This window comes from Lepisosteus oculatus, chromosome 17, assembly GCF_040954835.1.
Source record: "Lepisosteus oculatus isolate fLepOcu1 chromosome 17, fLepOcu1.hap2, whole genome shotgun sequence".
NCBI classification, from domain to species: Eukaryota; Metazoa; Chordata; class Actinopteri; order Semionotiformes; family Lepisosteidae; genus Lepisosteus; species Lepisosteus oculatus.
In genome coordinates, this window is record NC_090712.1 from 7,702,718 (window position 1) to 7,722,590 (window position 19,873).

The 19,873-nt window shown below is 35.9% G+C and overlaps 1 protein-coding gene across 2 annotated transcripts in view; it reads left to right on the forward strand.

Annotated features, from left to right (window-relative positions):
• Positions 1-19,873, forward strand: part of macrod2 (mono-ADP ribosylhydrolase 2) — a 601,357-nt gene that overhangs the window by 179,611 nt on the left and 401,873 nt on the right. For both annotated transcript variants that reach the window (XM_015362869.2, XM_015362870.2), the window contains exon 5: positions 14,057-14,173. In XM_015362869.2, coding sequence (XP_015218355.2) covers positions 14,057-14,173 — 117 coding nt within the window. The remainder of the gene's footprint in view (positions 1-14,056; positions 14,174-19,873) is intronic.

Consider the following 19,873-nt stretch of genomic DNA (forward strand, 5'->3'; position numbering starts at 1 on the left):
GATTGTTGTGTCACCAAGAATCTGGCACCACATGGGTTTGGCACCAGCCTGACCTCAGCTGTCTGATTTAATGAACATGACAACACAGGGATAATAGTTTGTAGTAACCTAACCTGTTGATTTTTCTTTTGGAACAATGCTTAGCAGTATTTTCCTTTGATACCATTATAAACTGTAAAAGCAGTTATTTCTGTCAAGCTTTTTTTTATAATTCAGCAGATCTGTTTAGAAGGTTTTAAGGTGTAAATTATCCTGTCAGATGGTATCACACTGAAAGGGAATGAGATACATTAAAGCAATCTGTATTTGTTTCAGCTCTTGATTCCCAGCAGTTGTTCTGAAATTATATAGTTGATGGCTGAAAGCTGGCTTCTTTTGTGTAAGTGTTCTAAATAAACTGTATTTTTTTTACTTAAAATCCAATTTTCTAATAAAATCCAAGTCAATAAGTCAGAATTAGCCCTCAAAGTGGGCAAACAAAAACCTTTCTGAATCTTCGGAATAACAATATTCTGTAATGGTCATGGTTGAAGTGCAGTACATAAAAAGAAGATTATATGGTTTCTATAGTACTGCCGCTGCACATATTTTATTACTAATTAAGCCATAAAATAATCATTGCCTCTCCACAATCACAAATAAACATTTGAATAATGTTTTATGAGAATAAAACAAAATATGTATACTGCACATTTAGGAGTGAGAATGAGGAATTTATATGTAAATACAAATCTTTTCTTGGATAAAAAGATTACCTTTAACTAATAATCAGACTAAATTTTCTAATTCAGCAAGGGATTTACAGATAATTAAAACCTAAGTACCATTCACAACAGTATTAAACTGAACAAAGTAATTAAGTATTAATGCAATATTAATAATTTATTTCATGCGACTTCAGGGTCAGAAAGATTAACACACAGAACTAAATCTACAGCTGCGGATTACCAAAATAAAGGGCCTTGTAAAGCCTGCGATTCTGAAATGTGGAAGAAGTGGAAAGGGAACAAAACCGAACGTATTGTTATGAATTTTCTTTCGCAACTCAGCATATCATCTCATAGCGCTGCCAGGACTTGCTTCTCCAAATGCTGTGAGCAGCAGATTGTTAGTCAGGAATACTTAACGTTACAAACAAGCTGCCTCCACAGAAAGCTTCTCTTTCACAACATATTTGGATTACTCCTGGCAGGAGCATTTTCCGGTGTGTTGCAATATCTGCTTACCTTTCTGTACTGTAAATTGCAGTCTGTAACAATGAGGTGAAATTGACTCATTCAGCTAGCTTGTAGTAGAGGTTATATAAAAAAAGCTATTTTTACATCGCTGGTGACGACTGCCATTAAAAAAAAAGGTTATCTTTAATCAAAATGCTATTAGGAAATCTAAATGTATTTTTAAATTAAATATAATTTAATTTCAGCCCCGAAAAAAACAGGATGATGATTCCACTAAAATGAACTGTTTATTCTAATACTGTACATACGAAACTTTCTAACTTCAAACTAAGATGAGTTCAAGGGGATTTCATGGACGAGTCTAAACGTTTGAAAGGGTTTAGTAACCCCAAAACAATGCAGAGACCAGAACCGCAGGACATAAATGAAAATTGACCACAACTGAAGTCAAGGTTGAGAAAAGAAGGTGCTTACTATTCAAAGTACTCAAGCTACATAATATGAACTGCTGATCAAAATGGGAGGAAAGGGCTCTATAAACATTTTTTGCCTTTCTGTGAAAACACTGTGTGGCATTAGGGGCATTTTTATCCGAAGAGCATCTTAATGTGTCAGTACGATTTTACAGTACAGTAGTTCCTATGCATTTTTCAGAAACATTTTTCAATGCTAAATTATCTTAGATGTACAAAATTACAGCAATTATACTACACTTTTTTTTGTAATGCTTAATGTCCAGGAAACTAAATTGAAACCCGGTAAGCAGCAATTTTACAGAGGAGTGCAGTGTTTGATTAATCATCCTCAGTGAGTGACAGTTACGCAGCTAATTGTTTTAATCCAGTATTAGTGCTGGAATTGGTGCTGGAATATTAATGAAGGCCCAGGTTGAAAATGAAGGCTGTTGTTGGGGAAGTGCACTGGAGAAATAAAGAAGCTTCATCAGCCTCAAAGTTTATTGCCATTATTACGTGGCATACAATTGAACATTAAAATATTTTATGCCTTTTTTCTGCTGTTATTTTATAAGTCTAATATCTGACATTGTATGCCTCAAGGCTTCCTGATTGGCACTTGATTAGCATTTCATTCAAGTCATTATCTCCTTGAGTGAAATTAGTTGGGTAGAAAATTGTATTGTAAATCACACCCATGGAAGGGGGGTGGGGGAGAATTGAAGTACAGACACTGAAGCTCCTGTGATAGTATGTATTTTCTGCTTTATTGTGAGCTCGATAAATCTGTGTATAGTTTTAAGCTGTTTTTGTTTTGTTTTTTGTTCAGTTTTTTTTCCTCACCTTCGCTAAAATATTTAAAAACCAAGACTGTGTCCTCCTATCCTCTCATAAGTAGTAACATATTCTGCAACACCTGTATTTCAGTATTTATATATAAATACTGAGTTTTTCCTGGTGTAAATGCACTGAGGCTTTGTTTTAGCAGAAGCGGAGAAATGTCCCAGGAGGCTATACATGCCACCAAGCATTCAGTCATCGCACTGTTGACTTCCTATAATTCATTCTGGCATTCGGAGGTCAGAACATGGAAAATAAATATACATTTATGCTTTTAAGACGTAGCATTGAGGAAAATGAGCTTATTATTTTATATGACTATTCTGCGTGGTTATACCACTTTGTGATGTTCGGTTTGCTTATCTGCTACACTTGGTGATATCATACACTGTAGTGGCAGGACGTCTACAGTGTTGTGGAAGTGCAGTTTGATTGTTCAGTGTGCGTGTTCACCCTGTTGTCTGGATAGAAATATCACCTGCTTTTTCACAGGTATAAACATCATTCCCATTTAGAGCATATTGAAATTTGTCTCATCCTTAAGGAATGCAAATTCCATGTTTTCCTTCCTAATACATTTTTTAGTATCTCTCCAGACTGCTCAGTAACTTATACATTTTTTGGAAAATGTATGCATATTCCTATGCGTTAGATTCAAGTTACTTTTTTCCTTGACCATGTGTACTTTGTATTTTACCGTCATACAGCACAAGGGTGGTAGTGCAGTTAAATTGTTTAAAGTATTAAACATTTTATCTCATCTCTTAAATAAATTTAAGTGCTTTGATGCTAGTGCTAGTGTGATAAGGTTCTAAGTAAGGCACCGATTGGTAAAAATGGGGAATGAAAATTCAAAGACCTTACTCATGTGAGAACTCTCTCTCGTGGCTTCCTTGATAGGTATATTTCCATGACACTAGCTAGATACTAAAGTTTTCCCTATGTAAATTAAAACAAAGCAGGACAGTTTTTTTTCATTGTGGTTTAGTTATAGATCTGTATATTTATTAAATTTAATGTTGTATGCACATTCAACCTTTTCAGTGTTTAGAAAGTCACCTCAGTTGCAATTTTGACTTTGGTAAAGTATTGAAGATTTGTATATGTTAACCACTTTAAAACTTTGGTCTCCCCTTTTTTTTTCAAGTTCAAGCTTCTTCTCGGTTGGCTTGAGCAAATTAATACCTTCTTTTTTTATCTTTCATTTACAAGCTATTGCCATCTTGGCAGTATGTTTCTTTCTGCTTGAAGACTGAACCTAAATTCATTGTGGGGCAAAAAATAATTACAAAGGAAAATTGCCACTGACGCTACTTGTGAAAAGCTGGGTATTTTAATAATAGAAGAATGGGAATGCTTTGTGCTGGAAGAAGAAATTGCAAAGAATGAATCCCAAAGAAGTAAAGCTCATAGAAAGTAAGCAGAGCTTTGCAGGTTTTAAGGCATGTGGGAATATGTAGATAAGAACGTGAATAAACTCAGGTACCCAAAATAATTTATAGTGCCACGGTTATTAAATAAGATTTTGCTGAATACTGCCTCCATATTAAGCACAAGAAGAAGTATTTGTTTCAGTGCTGCAAGTGTATGACCCGGCAGTTGGGGGAAAAAGAAGACAAAATCAAAATAGTGCTAAATAGTTTTGTCTTTTATCTTTCTATAACTCTATAAATAGTTATCCATATCAGCAACCTAGAACCTAAATGAAGAAAGGCGATTAATAAATGCACCTTCCCACACAATGTGCTGCTTAGAATTCAGAGGAGCTGAAGTGAGAGATAGATGAGGTATTAACGGTGATATTTCACAGCCGCGAAACACCGGACAGTAGCAGATGTTGCACAGCTCAGGCTGGGACACTTAAATGAAAACTTCACAGTTAAAAGGTCCAAGGGGCACATAGAGAAATGTGGTTTGAAATATTGTACTGGGCACCATCATTTGTGCATCACTTAGTAGCAGCTTTTTTTAGTTACTCGGCAGTGATCTACTGCTACACAGAGGATTGTAAATGAGGGGGGAAAGACTTTAAAGAACCTGTCACCAGTTCAATATATTACAAGTGGGACATCAGCATTAAAGGATAATTTACATCTGTGTTTAGGGGCCATTTGTCCCTAAGAGCTGCAGAGCATTGGCCCAGAAAAGCTAAGAAATGTGAGATGCCTACAAAGGAAAAGAAATAAGGAATGAAGGCAGTGCTAAAATCTGGATTTTGCGTGCCTCATGTTTTAAAACCCAATTGATCTTTTGTACAGCAGTTGTCACAGAAATTGTGTTCTTTCATTAAGCATAATTAAAAGCTTAATAATTGGATCAAAATTAGAATGCAGCAAAACCACGTGTCCTGCTTTGACCACATGCATGGCATCTGTAATTCTGAAAGTAAGTTTGTTTTAATTGAGTCCTTTGTGGTTGACTGAAGTATCTATTTAATGTGAAGTTTAGATCGGCTTTATTGTTGAACGAAGCAGCTTTATTGTGATCATTTGTTTTTTGTAATTTTTCCAAAACCTAAAATAAAACCAATATAATACAACACTGTAAACCAAATAACACTGCCCCTACCCCAAGTGCCCCAGCCATCAGTAGTGGCTGCACTTTTAGTTTCTTACAGCGGAGAAGAAGTTAGACAGTTAGGCTAAATGTACCAATACTAATTGTCCCACTCTGTACCCCACTGACCACACTAGTCTTACCTTGCATGGACCTGAGAGAGTTACATATAAATAATATCATGGAAGAAATGGATCCAATGAAGGCCAGAGGAGAAGGAATGGAGAATCCTAATGCAGAGCATGGCAGATCAATTTCTGTCGCTGCAAGCTTCCTGTGCTTTTGTATACAGGGCTTCAGCTTGCAGAGGGTGTTAATGTTTATCATTCGGTTATTAGGATTTTGGAGGCAGAACTGTTGCCTGGGTTTTTATACAGCCTGTAATAAAATCATAGAAATAGTGGATTCCCATGCCTGTTTTTGTCCCTGAATTCAAACAGCCCTCCAGGGTGACCCATAGGCATGTATGGCAGAATGGAGAGGTAAGTATAAAAAGAAAAGAGGACCCAGGAAGCTAATATTGTGATTGCAGTGTCCTCAGACAAGTAAGGATCATTTTCATTAAAAATATCTGCTAGAATGTGGACCACTTTATTACTCCAAATTGAATGAGAGAAAGGAGAATTAGCTGTAAGGAACTCCTGATTAAGGGAAATAGGGGAATGGGCATGCTGTGATTCATCTTAATGAATCAAATTTTCATTAATTACAATGTCTAAGAGGTATTCCAGAATAAAGAGAAATACTTTCATAATATATAAAGCGAATTGCATTTGTGTTGAAGTGCAATGTAACACATTTCTGCTCCCAAAATGGCTTTGCTGGATTAATGAACACGTATCGATGCACTCACACTTGAGATATCCAAAAGCAGTTGGGAATCAGTTTTAATTCCCAGTAATATAAGTGCATAAATAGCTAGACTGCATCTGGGCCATTTGTTTCCCGGAGATTGGAGGCTTGTATTGTATGTTTTTAATTTGTTTTTGGATTTAGGAAGCTCCTGTTTATCGCGTGAGGGAGCCAAAGTTGAAAGTTTCTGAATTTGTCCAAAGTTCACAGTCACGTGGCTTGCCAAAACCTCTAAGATTTTGCAGTATTGTTAACAGTATTCCCTGCACTTCTACTGTGATCAATGAATCCATATTCCACTAGAAGTCATCTGAATGGTCCCCAGCCCCTGAATGCTAGCGCGGGGATAATGATGCAATGTTTCTTTACGGATCTGGAGGACAGTTGTAATCATTTTGAAGATAAACATAATTTGAAATCAGTTGCCTCAGTAAACATTGCTTTTCTCCATCTATTTCTTCAGTAGTGTGAATCAAGTACATGAGGTGCCAGTTGGGCTGACTTTTTTATGCGCTACTTGTTGGTTCTGTAAACAGATTTCTTAATTCCACCAGTGTTTTGTCAGTGTTTTGTATCCAAATTGAAGTGTTTTGTTTGTTTTGTAAGCTGAATGAGATCAAGGCAAGAAATGTGCTATTATGGATAAGTATAGCATAGTGTGGCTCCGGCAACCTGCATAATTTGCTCCGTTCTTGGGCTAGATTTATTTGACAGTGCACTACTATGCAAAAGGAAACAAAATCCATTTTCCAAAGAGCTTCATGCTGTCCGTGAGAGTTGAACCAAGGTGTACTTTTATGATCTTTGGACGTGAGCCAGAGAGCCTAGAGTTGTTTTACATAATAGATTAGTCTAGAGAATCAATAGTGATGGGAGAGTGCCGTGATGCTTTTAGAGGCAGGATCCCAGGAGCAGAACCAAGGGGCTCAGCCCTACACCTAATGCAGTACTGGGACTGTATGCTGGAGGGAGGTGAGGACTTAACAGTCAGGCTCTCAGTTGGAGTTGCTGTAGGCAAGATGGCGCACTGGTAGGGTGTTGTGGGAACACACAGTGTGAAGTGCCAAGGCAAATTACATAGCTTGCGTTTTTAAAATCTATTTTCAGACAAACCTTACATAGATTCATGTATTTGCAGTGCTGTACAAATGCTTTAGTTCCTTTTGGTGGAACATGGAGTGTGAAATGTATTGTGCTTTTTATAGTTTTAATTGAATGTGTATGTATATACTGTATAATGTATGAATATACATTCTACAGACAGTTTGAGTTTGTATTCCAAAAATTCTGATGTTTTAAATATCATTGTGATAATTTGGCTTTATATGATTATTCTTTTAATCTGATATAGATATTAATATAACACATGATATGCTCTTCGCTATATGCAGTATCTTGCAATTAACATACAGATTAAGAAATGCAAATACATTTACGACTTTTATGCCCTAGATTCATGCCATAAATAGTCACCTCACTTTAGTACACAATTCCTGCATGTGCTGATATATGTTTCAGGAGATGAGAGACCATGTGTCATTCATGCAGGTATGCTGCCACAAGGATCATGTTTGCCCCCTTTGCAATATAGTGTGATGGATGACCTGCTTCTTCAGGCTGCTTTAGAACACAATACAGGGTTCCTATGCAATTCTGGATATCTGAATTGTTGATGAACCGCATACGTTCATGACTGTTAATGAAGCATGTTACCTGTGGGACAGATCAGTAGAGACTGTCTTGTGTCTTATAATGAGTTTTGATTAGGCCATGCGAAGTCTCACCAGAAAATTGGTTAACATATTTAGTTTTTTTTTCTGATGCTAACAAGAACTGTTCCTGACCTGAGCTAGAATGTTTTTAGCTCTGATTTTGTAGTTTTAGGAACAAATCCAAGATATTTGTGAAAGGGACATAAAAAAGAAAACATGACCAAAATATAACATTTTGACCTCTTCCACCTTTAGATGATGGGTTTGAATTCTTCAAAATGCTTGAAAGTATTTTACATTTTAATAGCAGTAGCATATTTATGGGTATGGGGTCACAGTATGACTTATCCTACAACAACAAGGCATCATTGCTACAGATGCATAACCCCATCACCACTCTGTATTTAGATTTCCTGTATATCTACCCTTTATCCAATTCAATTCAGTGCCTGGAATATCAAAAATACAATTCCTATGTTATTTACTTGTTTCTCGCAAGACTGTTGTGCTATATGTAAAAATCAGTTAATCAAATTAGTTGTCTAATAGCACAAGTTCTCTGAAGAAAATATTGCAAAAAAAAAGCGAAGTCTGTATCTTTAAAGTTATAAATGAAGAATTGTTTCCCTGTTGTTGTTTTTTTTTCTGTATGCTGTCTACAGATTAACAGAAATGCAATGATTGTTTTTGCTAGCACTGAATATACTTGCTAGGTTATAGTTGAGAGGAATTTCCTTCTGAGCACGAAACCAGAAACAAAATACTCTGCAATGTAGTATTATTTATTTATATCCACTTCTGTATTTTATCTGTTATCTTTGTTAAGACATCTTCATAGATCATGTTGCTTTAAAGATTAGCTGGCACAACCTGAAATTGTGTCCTTTTCCTTTTCGTCTGTTTCTCTATTAATTTTAAACGACTTTCTTCGAATGATCTTCATAGGCATTTATCTGTCTGATAAGATGCCTTATGAATCTGTGCTGTGGCAGTATTTTCACATTCTGCTTGCAAGATTTCGTGCTCCGCTCCTGAAGCTTGTCAGACATACTATTAGGTTACAGTGAGGTTGATGACAAATTGTAATCATTACTTCTCTGGTGGTACAGTAAATGCAAAGTGTTGAATTTCATTTTAGTGTAAAACACTGCTGCTTCATTGTTTAAATGCTATCTGGCATTGCAGTAAATTCACTTAGAGAGCATCATTCCCTTTATTTCTGCAAATACAAGGAAAAACTGTTTTTTTGTTTTAAATAGATAATTCTTCCCCTATGTAGTACTTTCACGCACATGCTTATGTATGTGTGTCATTCTATTAAAATCATATTTTTTCTTTCTCATTATATTGTATTACTGAAGAATGCATGTTCACTTTGATCTGTTTGATATTAACATTCCCATACTTCAGTATATGTTAAAGTAGAAACACTAGCAAAAGCTTTATTCAGAGTCGTTCATTAGGGTGGTTGTTTCTGGTGTCTTTTATAGAAGGTGACCATGCTTTAGGTTTGGCTACAGACGTCCTTGAGAGGTAATTAAAACAATTACTTTATCTTATTCTGTGCAGAGTATAATTAGAGCCAAATCTCACAGAACAAGGAGCAAGGAACATCTGTCCCTGAAATCCCATTACATTTTTTAATTTGGTTAACAGTAATTATTTGTTTCACACAGGGTATCATCCATAATTTTGAATGTACTGTACCACCCCTGAAATTTCACAAAATACCTTCTAGATCTTAAACAATATTGTGCAGCTTTTCCACACGTGACCTTCTTTTTTACTCCATTTTTCACATAGCCACACTATTTTGTTGTCACAAATTTGATTGGAGTTTGGAAGAATTTAAAAATAGAGATAATGAGTGCTAGAGGAAAAGAATACAATTAAAATAATTGCTTTTTCTGTGTCGATGTACATGCCATGCGCTTGTATTAAGTGTTTTAGCTGAATATTATGTGTGAAGTGTACATAGATGTTTAGCAAACACCAAGGCCATTTTCCGACCCAGATTTCCACATCACTGAATTGATCTTTCTGACATTTCAGCAGGATTTCTTTTTTAATGAGTGTGTTTAGATGCCAAGGTAACTGTCACTCAAATAATGTAACTAGTCAATGACTGTCTGGCTTTGCTGTCAGACGAGATGTAAAACACATGGACATAATGTCTTTTCTTGTTATGGTTATGTAACTGCGCAAACAAAAAGGCATGTTAAAAAGTCTGCGTAATAGAACTGTTAACCATGAGAAGTAGATGAATTAAATGGAGAAGGTTATTACATTGTCATAGATCGTTCAGATTTTAATTATGGTGTGCTCATTCTGTTGATAAACTTTGTGGCTGAGGTTTTTCTGAGCCTTAGCTCCCAGAATGGTATTGTGCTTTATTTGATTTTTTACCCTACTTTGAGATACAGTAGTGAGAACATTTACTCTCTAACTTATGTACAGTATTTGTCAACATTATTTGAAATCTTTATCCCCTGCATTTGTGCCTACTTTGTGCAACTCCATGTTTTTTTTTCTCCAAACTGTGCGTCATATGGCAGACATCTCCTAGCAGGCAGTGTCTTTCAGACAGTCACATAAAATATTGAGTGTTTCTCAGATAGTTAGTTGCACACATCTAACTGCATGACAAAGTGCCACATGTCTGCGAAGTAAGTAGACAGCATGGGATTCACACCTGTGCTTCATTATTATGGCTTCAGATTAGGTTTCTCCACATCTCTAGTGTGGTTTATATGAATTTACTTAGCTGTGAATAATGGAAGGATGCTATTAATAAACACATAAGCCTTTTCAAAAAGGGTTATCTTCTAACTGTTGCAGTGTACAGTGCTAATAATATCAATTTAATTTTGTTAACGTTTTTGTTTTGGGAGTCATGCTTTTCAGTTTGGAAAGCCACCAGATCTCAGGCATTTTCAACAAGGAATGTTACTGTGTTTTCAATAAATGTCTGTAGCCCCATAAATACTCCGCAAAACTGCAGTGTTTACAACAGTTTGAGTAATCAACAGTTGTGTTTTATTGGGATTATGTATCCAACCAATTTAGGATCCCCAACTGTCTCTTTGCCTTTGTTTGCAGCAATAGCCCCTGGCGCTGTCCCACAGGGGCAGAGTGAGTCAAGCTCCTCCAACTGCCCCTCTTATTGAGCTGGCACCGTGGAAGTGGCAGGGGGCGCTGTTTCTCTGTGGGCCTGAGGGAGCCCTGGCCAAATAATGCTTTCTGTCCCTAACCCCAGCAGCAGTGAGCCAGATGAATGCTGCTTCTTGTGTAATCCCAGAATCCCAGTTGCTGTCAGCTAGTTACATGACGCAAGTTTGAACTTGAGTTGCCATAGAACCCAACCTGGGTTCAGAGTGAGTACCTTTACAGGTTGGGTCTCTTGGTAGCCCTGCATTGTAACTGCTTTCCAAATATTGGACTCGGGGAAAATCATCATCTTTAAGTCGGCCGATCTGAACTTTCTGAGGACTGTAGGAAAGTCTTAGTCATACTTTTGTGTCTATCAAGCATCTATTGCTGTTGTTTTTCAATACTGTTTCACACTTCTGTTGAAATCAATCTTTATCCATTTGCTTTACTTCATTCCATTCAAGATGATGGATGGACTTGTATTTCTGATGGGGCTTTTTTTTCAAACCAGTTGTTGCTTTGTAGATCTGTAATTATACTTTGAAAAGAGCTGGCTGCAATCTCATGTAAAGCTTGCTGCTGCCCTTTGAATTCTTAAAAAATTGTAAACCTTCCACATAAACCTTATAGGATGAATGCGGTTAATGAGTGTTTTGTGTCATGCTTCATAATGTGAAAAATATTTCACTTATAAAGAATTCAGAGAATGTAATCAGTGGCTTAATACAGACTGTTTCTGTTTTGTCTGTAAATGTGCATTTTCCTGAATAAAGACAAAGGACAAGGTCATTCAAGTTTCAGTCTTAAAAGCAAAAGCTGAAGAAAATTATCTTGGAATCCTACTGAGAAAAAAAAAAGAGAAAGCAGAAGTGTTACATTTTTAATGTACCACTCCAAACAAGTTACAGGAAAGGCTACAGTTCCTCTACTGTGACCATTCAGAAGCTTAAACATTTGTTACAGTTTGTATAGTTACTACCACAGCCGTTCTAAAGCTGAGATATGATTATTTTGTTTCTGAACAAAATCTAGACACTCTTTAAAATCTATAGATGGAGAACTATTAATAGTTCTTCCCTTTCCCTTTCTCCTTGTTAAAAAGGTAACAGATTTTGAAAGCATGAATAATACATTAATATCTGAACTAGTGAGCCAGACTAGTTTTAACTTTGATTAAATAATTATTAGGGATTTCAAATTATTTATTGCTCATTGAGAACCACTTAGCGTATAAAAAAAGTCATCCTAGAATAAAGGGAGGAGTTGTACGTTATGTGAGCAATGCACCAGTGTGTTTAAAATGTGGTCTATAAAAAGAATTAAATTACATTGAACATGACACCTGTAACCATACAATGTAGCCATAATAGTTAATAAGGAGGTTAACTGGGATCTTTGAGTATACGATATTTATGATGCGTCTATAAAAAGGAGCATTGCTACCTTTGGCAGTCTATGGTAAAAAACAATAGAATTAAAGAGATTTGGCACCCTTTCTTATTTTTGGTAGTTTGATACTGTTATTGCTTACGATGTCTTTCTGTATAGATTCATAATGAACATTAGCTTGTCGAGAAGTGAGAGGAATCCATTCAGCCCATAAGCTCAATAGATCTATTTCTTTATAGCCTCAAAGCCAGTACTGAGAAATAACCCCCAAAGTAGAAAATCCACAGCAGATACCGGAAATAGACTGGAATTGAACCCAGGAACCCAGAGTTGTGAGATACTGGTGCTGCCCTCCATTCTAATATATTCCCCTTAAGTAGAGGTCTTGGTTAGCTCTGTTAGATTTTTTCTTTATGACAATCCTGACAGTGAGACAACAAGAGAGAATAAAACTAAGTTACAGGCATACAGTATACTGCATAAAGATAGAAAATATGCTTTATGTTGATAGAAATGATACTAATTTTGAAGATAAATATAAAGAAATCTTAAGATCTGTTTTGCAGCAGCAGGTTAAACTTATCAATTGATTATATATTTATGGTGACTGATGGGTAGGTTTAAAGAACATAGCAGCCGTAGTGAGGGAATAGTACAGTAGCCTGATATACACAAGGTCAGCAACAGTTGTTAATGATGTTAAAACTGTTTAAAACGATTTAAAGAAAGGTTATTCCGTATTGCTGCTACCACAGGTGTTTTTTTTTTCCGGATCGCCAGTGGAATCCTGCAATTTTACATTTGATTGATAACCAGCTCATAGCAGGGTGTCAGCCTTTGGAGACGAGTAATTTGGATTTCTATCTTTCTGCCTTCTTGTGCAAAATGTGCTATCAATCAACTGGGTCTTCGCTTTAACAAAGTGAAATTAAATCCTTATGAGGTAGGGCTCCCAATGTAGTAACTTCACAAAATATATTGATATTGTTTTTTTGAGAATTATGACTTCAAAATTATATACTGTCTGTATATTTTATACTTAACAAAATCCCTAAATAAAAAATCCCTAAAGCAAAGTTCCTTTGCTTGAAGCCACTTGGGTAAAGTTTTTTTTGTACAGAGAAAATGTAAGAGGATTCAATAAAAAATACAAATAAAAAACCCTTTATATTACTTTGATAATATCACCTGGTAGAAAATGTCCCCTTAATTACAGTGATGCAAATATTTTGGAAAGGATTTATCAACATTTAAGAGGGTTAAAGCCCTTGTCTAGTTTCAGTTCAGTGTGCACATAAAACAACAAAAACTGAAAATTGTAATGTGACAATTAAGCCACTTACTATAATTTAGGGGACATAATGATCCTATACGAGATAGAATAAAATGAGAAACATCTGTTCATTATTTTGGCTTCATGATGAAAAATACTAAGAGTTTCAAGTGCTATTCCCCCACCATAGCTCCTATGTTCTAAAAATAATGTGCCATACCCAGCCTGATGAAGATATAATTAATTGATGTGATTTAACTTACTGCTGCACACATTATCTAAACAGACCTTGTGATTTTTTGTTGTTGTTTTGTTGCGCTGTATTTCCTCATGCCACTCACAGGAACTTTTTTTTACTACCAAAAAAGCTTCTAACTTAGCAGCTATTAAGAAGACGGCAAAAGAGAAAATGAATTGCTAAATTGTTGTAATTGGTTTACAGAAAATCTTTGACCAAGTTCTCTGTTTTTGCATTTTGATACTCTAAATGCCTGTAACAGTTACAATATGGCATGTTACAAGAGATCCTTAATGTTCTGGTCTCATTTAAAGCTCCTTAGAGTTTTTGAATGATCTGAATTTCTAAAACCTCTGCTCATGCAGTGAACGAAGAGATGACTTACACTTATGTTCTGTATTGCTTTGTTTTAGTGGATGGCTGCATACACCGGGCTGCTGGTCCCTGCCTGTTTGATGAGTGCCAAACCCTGAATGGCTGTGATACTGGACAAGCCAAAATCACCAGTGGCTATGATCTGCCTGCAAAGTGTGAGTACAAAAGAACATTGTTTTTTGTCCTATAATTGAAGGATTTATTTTTGTTCAGCTGTCTTTTATTATTGAAGTTTGGCAGCAACTGACCCTGTTAACCACTACCGTCCCGTCTTCAGTTTTTGATGGCCCAGTACAAGGTAGGTCCTCTCCAGTCTCTGATGGCACTGGTCTTCTGGGAGCCTTACTGTGCAAAATGTTATCTGTAAGGATGGGATTTCTATGATTAATTATTGAATTCAGAATCGTGTTGATTTTGGTCAATTAAATTTCACTTGGGGGCTGCACTTTCCAGTCCCAAGTTTTGTCAATGTGTGACTAATCATGGACGATGTGTTTTTATAACCATAAGGGACGGCAGGCCTGTCATATTAAATGTCTTTGTTGTGAAGTACAAAGTCCTTATGATTCTAGTTAGCTGATTAAAATGAAAAGTAAATGAAGAATGTACTGAAGACGCACAATTTCCAGATAGCTTAGCGGCCAGTGACAATTAATCAACACTGTGGTAACATAAGAAATACAAATCCTGTTTCTTTTGACTGTAATAGAATTCAGTGTTAAAGCACAGTTGCAATTATTATGTTCCCTTTCATTTTACTGATGAAGGGGAGCAAAATCCTCAAAAGCCTATTATCACCTGATACACGTTCTGAATTTCTTTAGAAACACCTCAGTGTGTCCAATAAAAAAACATCAAAATAGGATAATCCAGTAGTAACAATGTCCTTGGTACAATTCGACTTATCAGTTTGTAGTGCGTATATTTGTGCGCATTTGCGGTGTGTGTTTGCCCCAGCAAGAATAAAGCTAATGATATATCTCGGTCTCTGTTTGCTAGCTGAGTGCTATTGGGTGTTCATCTACAGTCAGCCATGGCCTCTCTTGCAATTGCTCAAGAGTCATTACAAGTGATGGGACTGTGTATACAGGTGTTGGTCAGCAGGAGTGGAGTGGGGTAATTACCAGTAATGCACCTGTCACTTTGGAGTTCTGTTTGAAATGCCCTTCCAGGAAAAGCTGGAAAAACAGAATTATCAATGCCTTTTTTTCCATCCAGGTTTGGAATAGTGCTTGATACCCCTGTATATAAGTTTGTGTGCATACATCACATAAAGTAACAGGTGGCCACTCATAAATCTTTTCTAGCTTCATGGAGGAGAAATGTTCGTAGAGTTCTCTAAAACTAGATTCTTATTATAAATTACTAGATTCTTATAGAACTAGCAGTTACTATACGTGATTTACTTTGTTTTATGGCAAGCAATTTTGTGTTGTACATACTGTAGGTTTTACATTATTATGCATTGAAATTGTCAATCATCAAATAACGTACTTTGGGTGATAACGATAGGGAGGGTGGCTAAAATTATTTCCACATTAATTTTTTAACATGCGAAGATCAGATACATTTTCTTTTTTAATGTATATAATATTATTAGAATGTCACTAAGTGCTAAAGCTGTTGAATTATTGATCTTGGGCTTCTCAAAAGATGATGGTACTTAGGAGATTTTTCCAATCCTGTCTCTTCTTTATTCCCAAACATAGAAGTGGTATCTAAAATAGATTATACTGTTCATTGTGTTTGGTAGACTGCTTGATGCATGGTTAGATGTCTTATGCCTTACAGTAATGTGACAGTTTAATAGACCATAATGTCATCTGTTGATAGGGATGCAATTAAACTGAAACAGATGAGGTGCTGTTTTTTTTTGTTTTGCAAATATCAAATTCCCTAAGAGAGAATGTTTCAAAGCAGTGAGGTATGTTGATTGGAAAGTCGGTTTCATGTTTTGATTTTGATGTCTTGCAACTAGGGGGAAAAAAAGTGTATCTTTGAATTATTACACATAGATTTGCACAAAAAGCCTTTGACACAAAGCTTTGCCTGTCAGTGCTGTCGGTGATCTTGTTGTTGTTGATGCTATTGCTATTAAACATTAACAACTCTGCTGCTTTCTTGAAAAAGTGTGGGTTGAGCCAAAAATAATTTAAAAATTGTCTGAATTCTGAATAACTGTTTCATGTCTTGCATTATCTTTCTTTGGTGAATGTTGCCTGTGTTTTAACTTGGAAAGTGAATTCCTTTTTCCTTCTCACAGTTGGATGGTAGTCTTTGACTGCTTACACTTTGCACCCATTGTAATCAATCCAATTTTAAGAAACTGTATAAACAACACCCTTCATTAAAAAAATAAAACATTTCATGCTCATGTTCCATATACGCTTATCTACCAAATGTATCTTCTAGTTCTTATGTATAGTCATCTGTACAGGAGTAAACAGAGATGGTATATTTTTTGGTTAAAAATATCCTGTTTTAATTTGATCATGTAGACCACTGCTTAACCAGAATCCTCCTTTTAATTGTAAAATGTACTTACACTGCACAATAGGATCTTTATCAGTGTCTGGAAAAAAATGCTTTTTAAAAGTAATCTATTACAATTACAAGTGCATTTTTCAATGAAAAAAATGGTGGGGAAAATTGCTTTTAAGAAGTAACATACGAAATTAAGGTGCTCTCGTCCTTTAAGTCTCATTATCTATTGTATGTCAAAAGGGAAGAGTTTACTTTTCTAAGATTGGGAATGAGATTTTTTTTCTCTCAGTGATAATGGGTACAAATGCATCTTGCCAAGAGGCAGTCTAATATGGAATTATGAAACACACATCCTTCATTTTGTTAATCCATCATTTTATGAAGAAGCCAGTGATATAAATTTCTGTTTCTTTTTGGCTGTCAGATGAAAGTCATTTTAGAATTATTGAAGTAGCTTTTGTTTATTATTTTTTTGTCTCTGCTATTCCTTTTTACTTTTTGAACAAAGAGGTCCATTCTCAGATTTCTGGAGGTATTACATACAAAACCTGTATGATGGTATTCATAATTTTTTTTTCATCTTTAGGTTTCAGCATTGTTAAGATACAGTCTCAGATATATTCCTTAAGCATGTCTGTCAATATGTTCTGGTAATCTGCTTTTCAAATAGCCTTTAAAATTTGTACTATATCTGTTTTACCATGTTTTTTTCTGTCAATGTCAGTGTGTGTGAAGCAAAATCAGTTTTAACAGACTACAGTCTGTCTGTGCTGTCATTTTTCGTCTTTCTTTTCCAATTCCATTAGAGATTATGGAATTCCCAGCAGCAGATTTTTGGTAAACCTTATACAGTTACTTAATAGATGATAGGGATAGGGATGTTTAAGGCCTTCTGTAGATATGTTCTTTACTAGTATGTAGTCAGTTGCCTTTCAGGGAATGTGTATGCCGGCAACAAAGGTTATCCCCCTTTACTGTAAATGTTGAAGTAATGCAGATGGTGGGGAAAAAAATAGTATTAAAGAATGGTGGTATGATACAGTACATCTTCATTTGTCTCATTTCATTGCTATTAATTTAAGGAAAAACATTGTCTATTGCAGAAATATGAATTTCCATGTCAGTATCTTTAAACTAGAAACTGAAATGCGTCTTAACTGTGTTGCATTAGCAGAACACATCTGTGTTGTATTGCCAGTTAACTTCAGCATCTCTTGTACAATATCTGTTTATTGTCCTAGTCATGTATTATTTTGTGGGATTTACCATCTGTTTTTTTTTTTCCATTCATTAAGAAATCCTGCTGAATCAACACAAGCAGTAATTAGTACGTGTTTAAATGTGCAATGCACAATTCTGTGTTCTTTTATATGCCTAAAACACCCAGGACCCTCATGGAGTGCTAAAGTATATAGATAAAATCCCTATTCGTATTGGTATTTTTCTTCCAAACAGTCTTTTGTTCTTTTAATCTGGTTCATCAACACTGTGTGAGAAGATTAACTAGCCAAAATATGCTTTTATAGTTCACAGTTGCTTAAAAAGATTTAAAATAAACAGTAACTTATCTATACACTATCCATTTCCCCATTTACTCACTTTTTGAAACAATGTTTGAACAGCTCATCAGTGTTACTTAAAAGATAATACTACAACACCAAGTTAAAAACATGGAAAAGACAAACCAGACAGATCAGTGAAGGGGAGAGGAGACATTTTTCCAAATATTTGCCGTCTACAAAATTAACTTCAGCTGTTTCTACAGAGCTCGGTGGCTATTTTTTTGTGCTCCTGATCTACTCTCTCTCTCTGAAGCTCAAGCCATTCTTCCATTCACCTTAGCCAGATGTGCTAACATCCAAGATGGTGAGAAAGGGATCTTAAAACTCTCCTCATCCTATAATCCTAAAATTGCTGTCAGTTACCCAAATATCATTGCTCTGCCCAGGAGCAGGAAAGAGAGAGCCCCAGTTAAAGAGCACAATGGGTATATAAGTTGAGAACAACAAATGGATAAACTTATAAAAGTAAATATTGGTCTAAGGAATGCTACAGAAATTGTATAACATGGGCATTTTCACAGTTCATTTACATTTTGCTTCGCTGGTCTCCCAAACTTTGCCAACATACTGTACTATAAAACATCACAGAATCTTTATTCTGGCATTGTAGATGTCACATTCACAAAGACCTTTCTTTTCACGTCCTTGTATTTTTGGCAATACAAGGGATCATAAAACTTCAGGCACTGCTCTGTGTTCTTCACAACACAGCCATGTTGCTTTATGTTTGAGACTACAAGAGACAAATCAGCATATAGACGTATTTCTAGTGTTGCCTGAATGGATGACAGCATGTCACCTTTCATGGGATGGGATCAAGTTCTGCTACCTAGGAAGAGAGAGCAGTAAACACAAATCTTGCATCCTATATATTCTAGTGGTAAAATGGGTAGGGTGTTGCAGCTATGGTATATTTTAAAGTACATGCATAAACACGTGTTCCTAATGTTTAATAGGTTGCAGTATATGCAAGAAATTGTGTTATTTCCTTTTCCTGAAAGAGGTAGTTTGGTGAAGGTGTACAGATGGTTGAAAAGGAAAATGTGAGGCCTCAAGCGCCTAAACAATCTTGACTGTTTCATGAGCAATAAAGAACCCCGATTGAAGTCACTGTTGCTATGGTTATGCTTGTGATTTTATTTTTTTTTCTGAACTGCCCCACTGAAGCAGCTCTCTCCACACATGCACTATCATGTACAAGAGGATGGCAGGTCCACCCTTGAAAAAGCGACAATATTAATGGCACTGCGCTTAATAACCGATGGTTCATTTATATCAACAAAAAGCATACCTGTACTTTTTCCTTCTCTCTCTATTTGTCAGATCTTGAGCATACTTTCCCAAACTGTTCTCTGTTGGCTTTTGTAAAATATCTATCTGGCTCTTCTGTAAAGAAAAAGGTTGCCTAAAAAAAAGAATCTAGAGCCGAGTTACTACATGGTACAGCAATCCAGGTCCTCAAGGCAGTGCATATGAATCCACAATATGCAGGCTTTTTTCTTTTCCTTTGAAGCATAGCCTTCCTGTGACTTCTGCGAATGTTGAGTGCTTTTTTTCATGTCCGCTACAGATATTGCAAGCGAGAAATCGAGGTTGTAAACAATAACGAAAGTCAAGGATGAGCTACGAGTCTGGCCAACGACCCACATGGGAGTAGTTAAGTTCTAGCCCTCCTAGTGAAAATGCTCTTTTAAGCAGTTAAAAGGGAAAAAAAAGTTCTGGAAGAAGAACTGTTGTAAAACAAAAGCAGTTGTTTTCATTTAATACGTTTGCTTTAGGTTAAAGCTGATGTGTTGGCCTCCATATTGC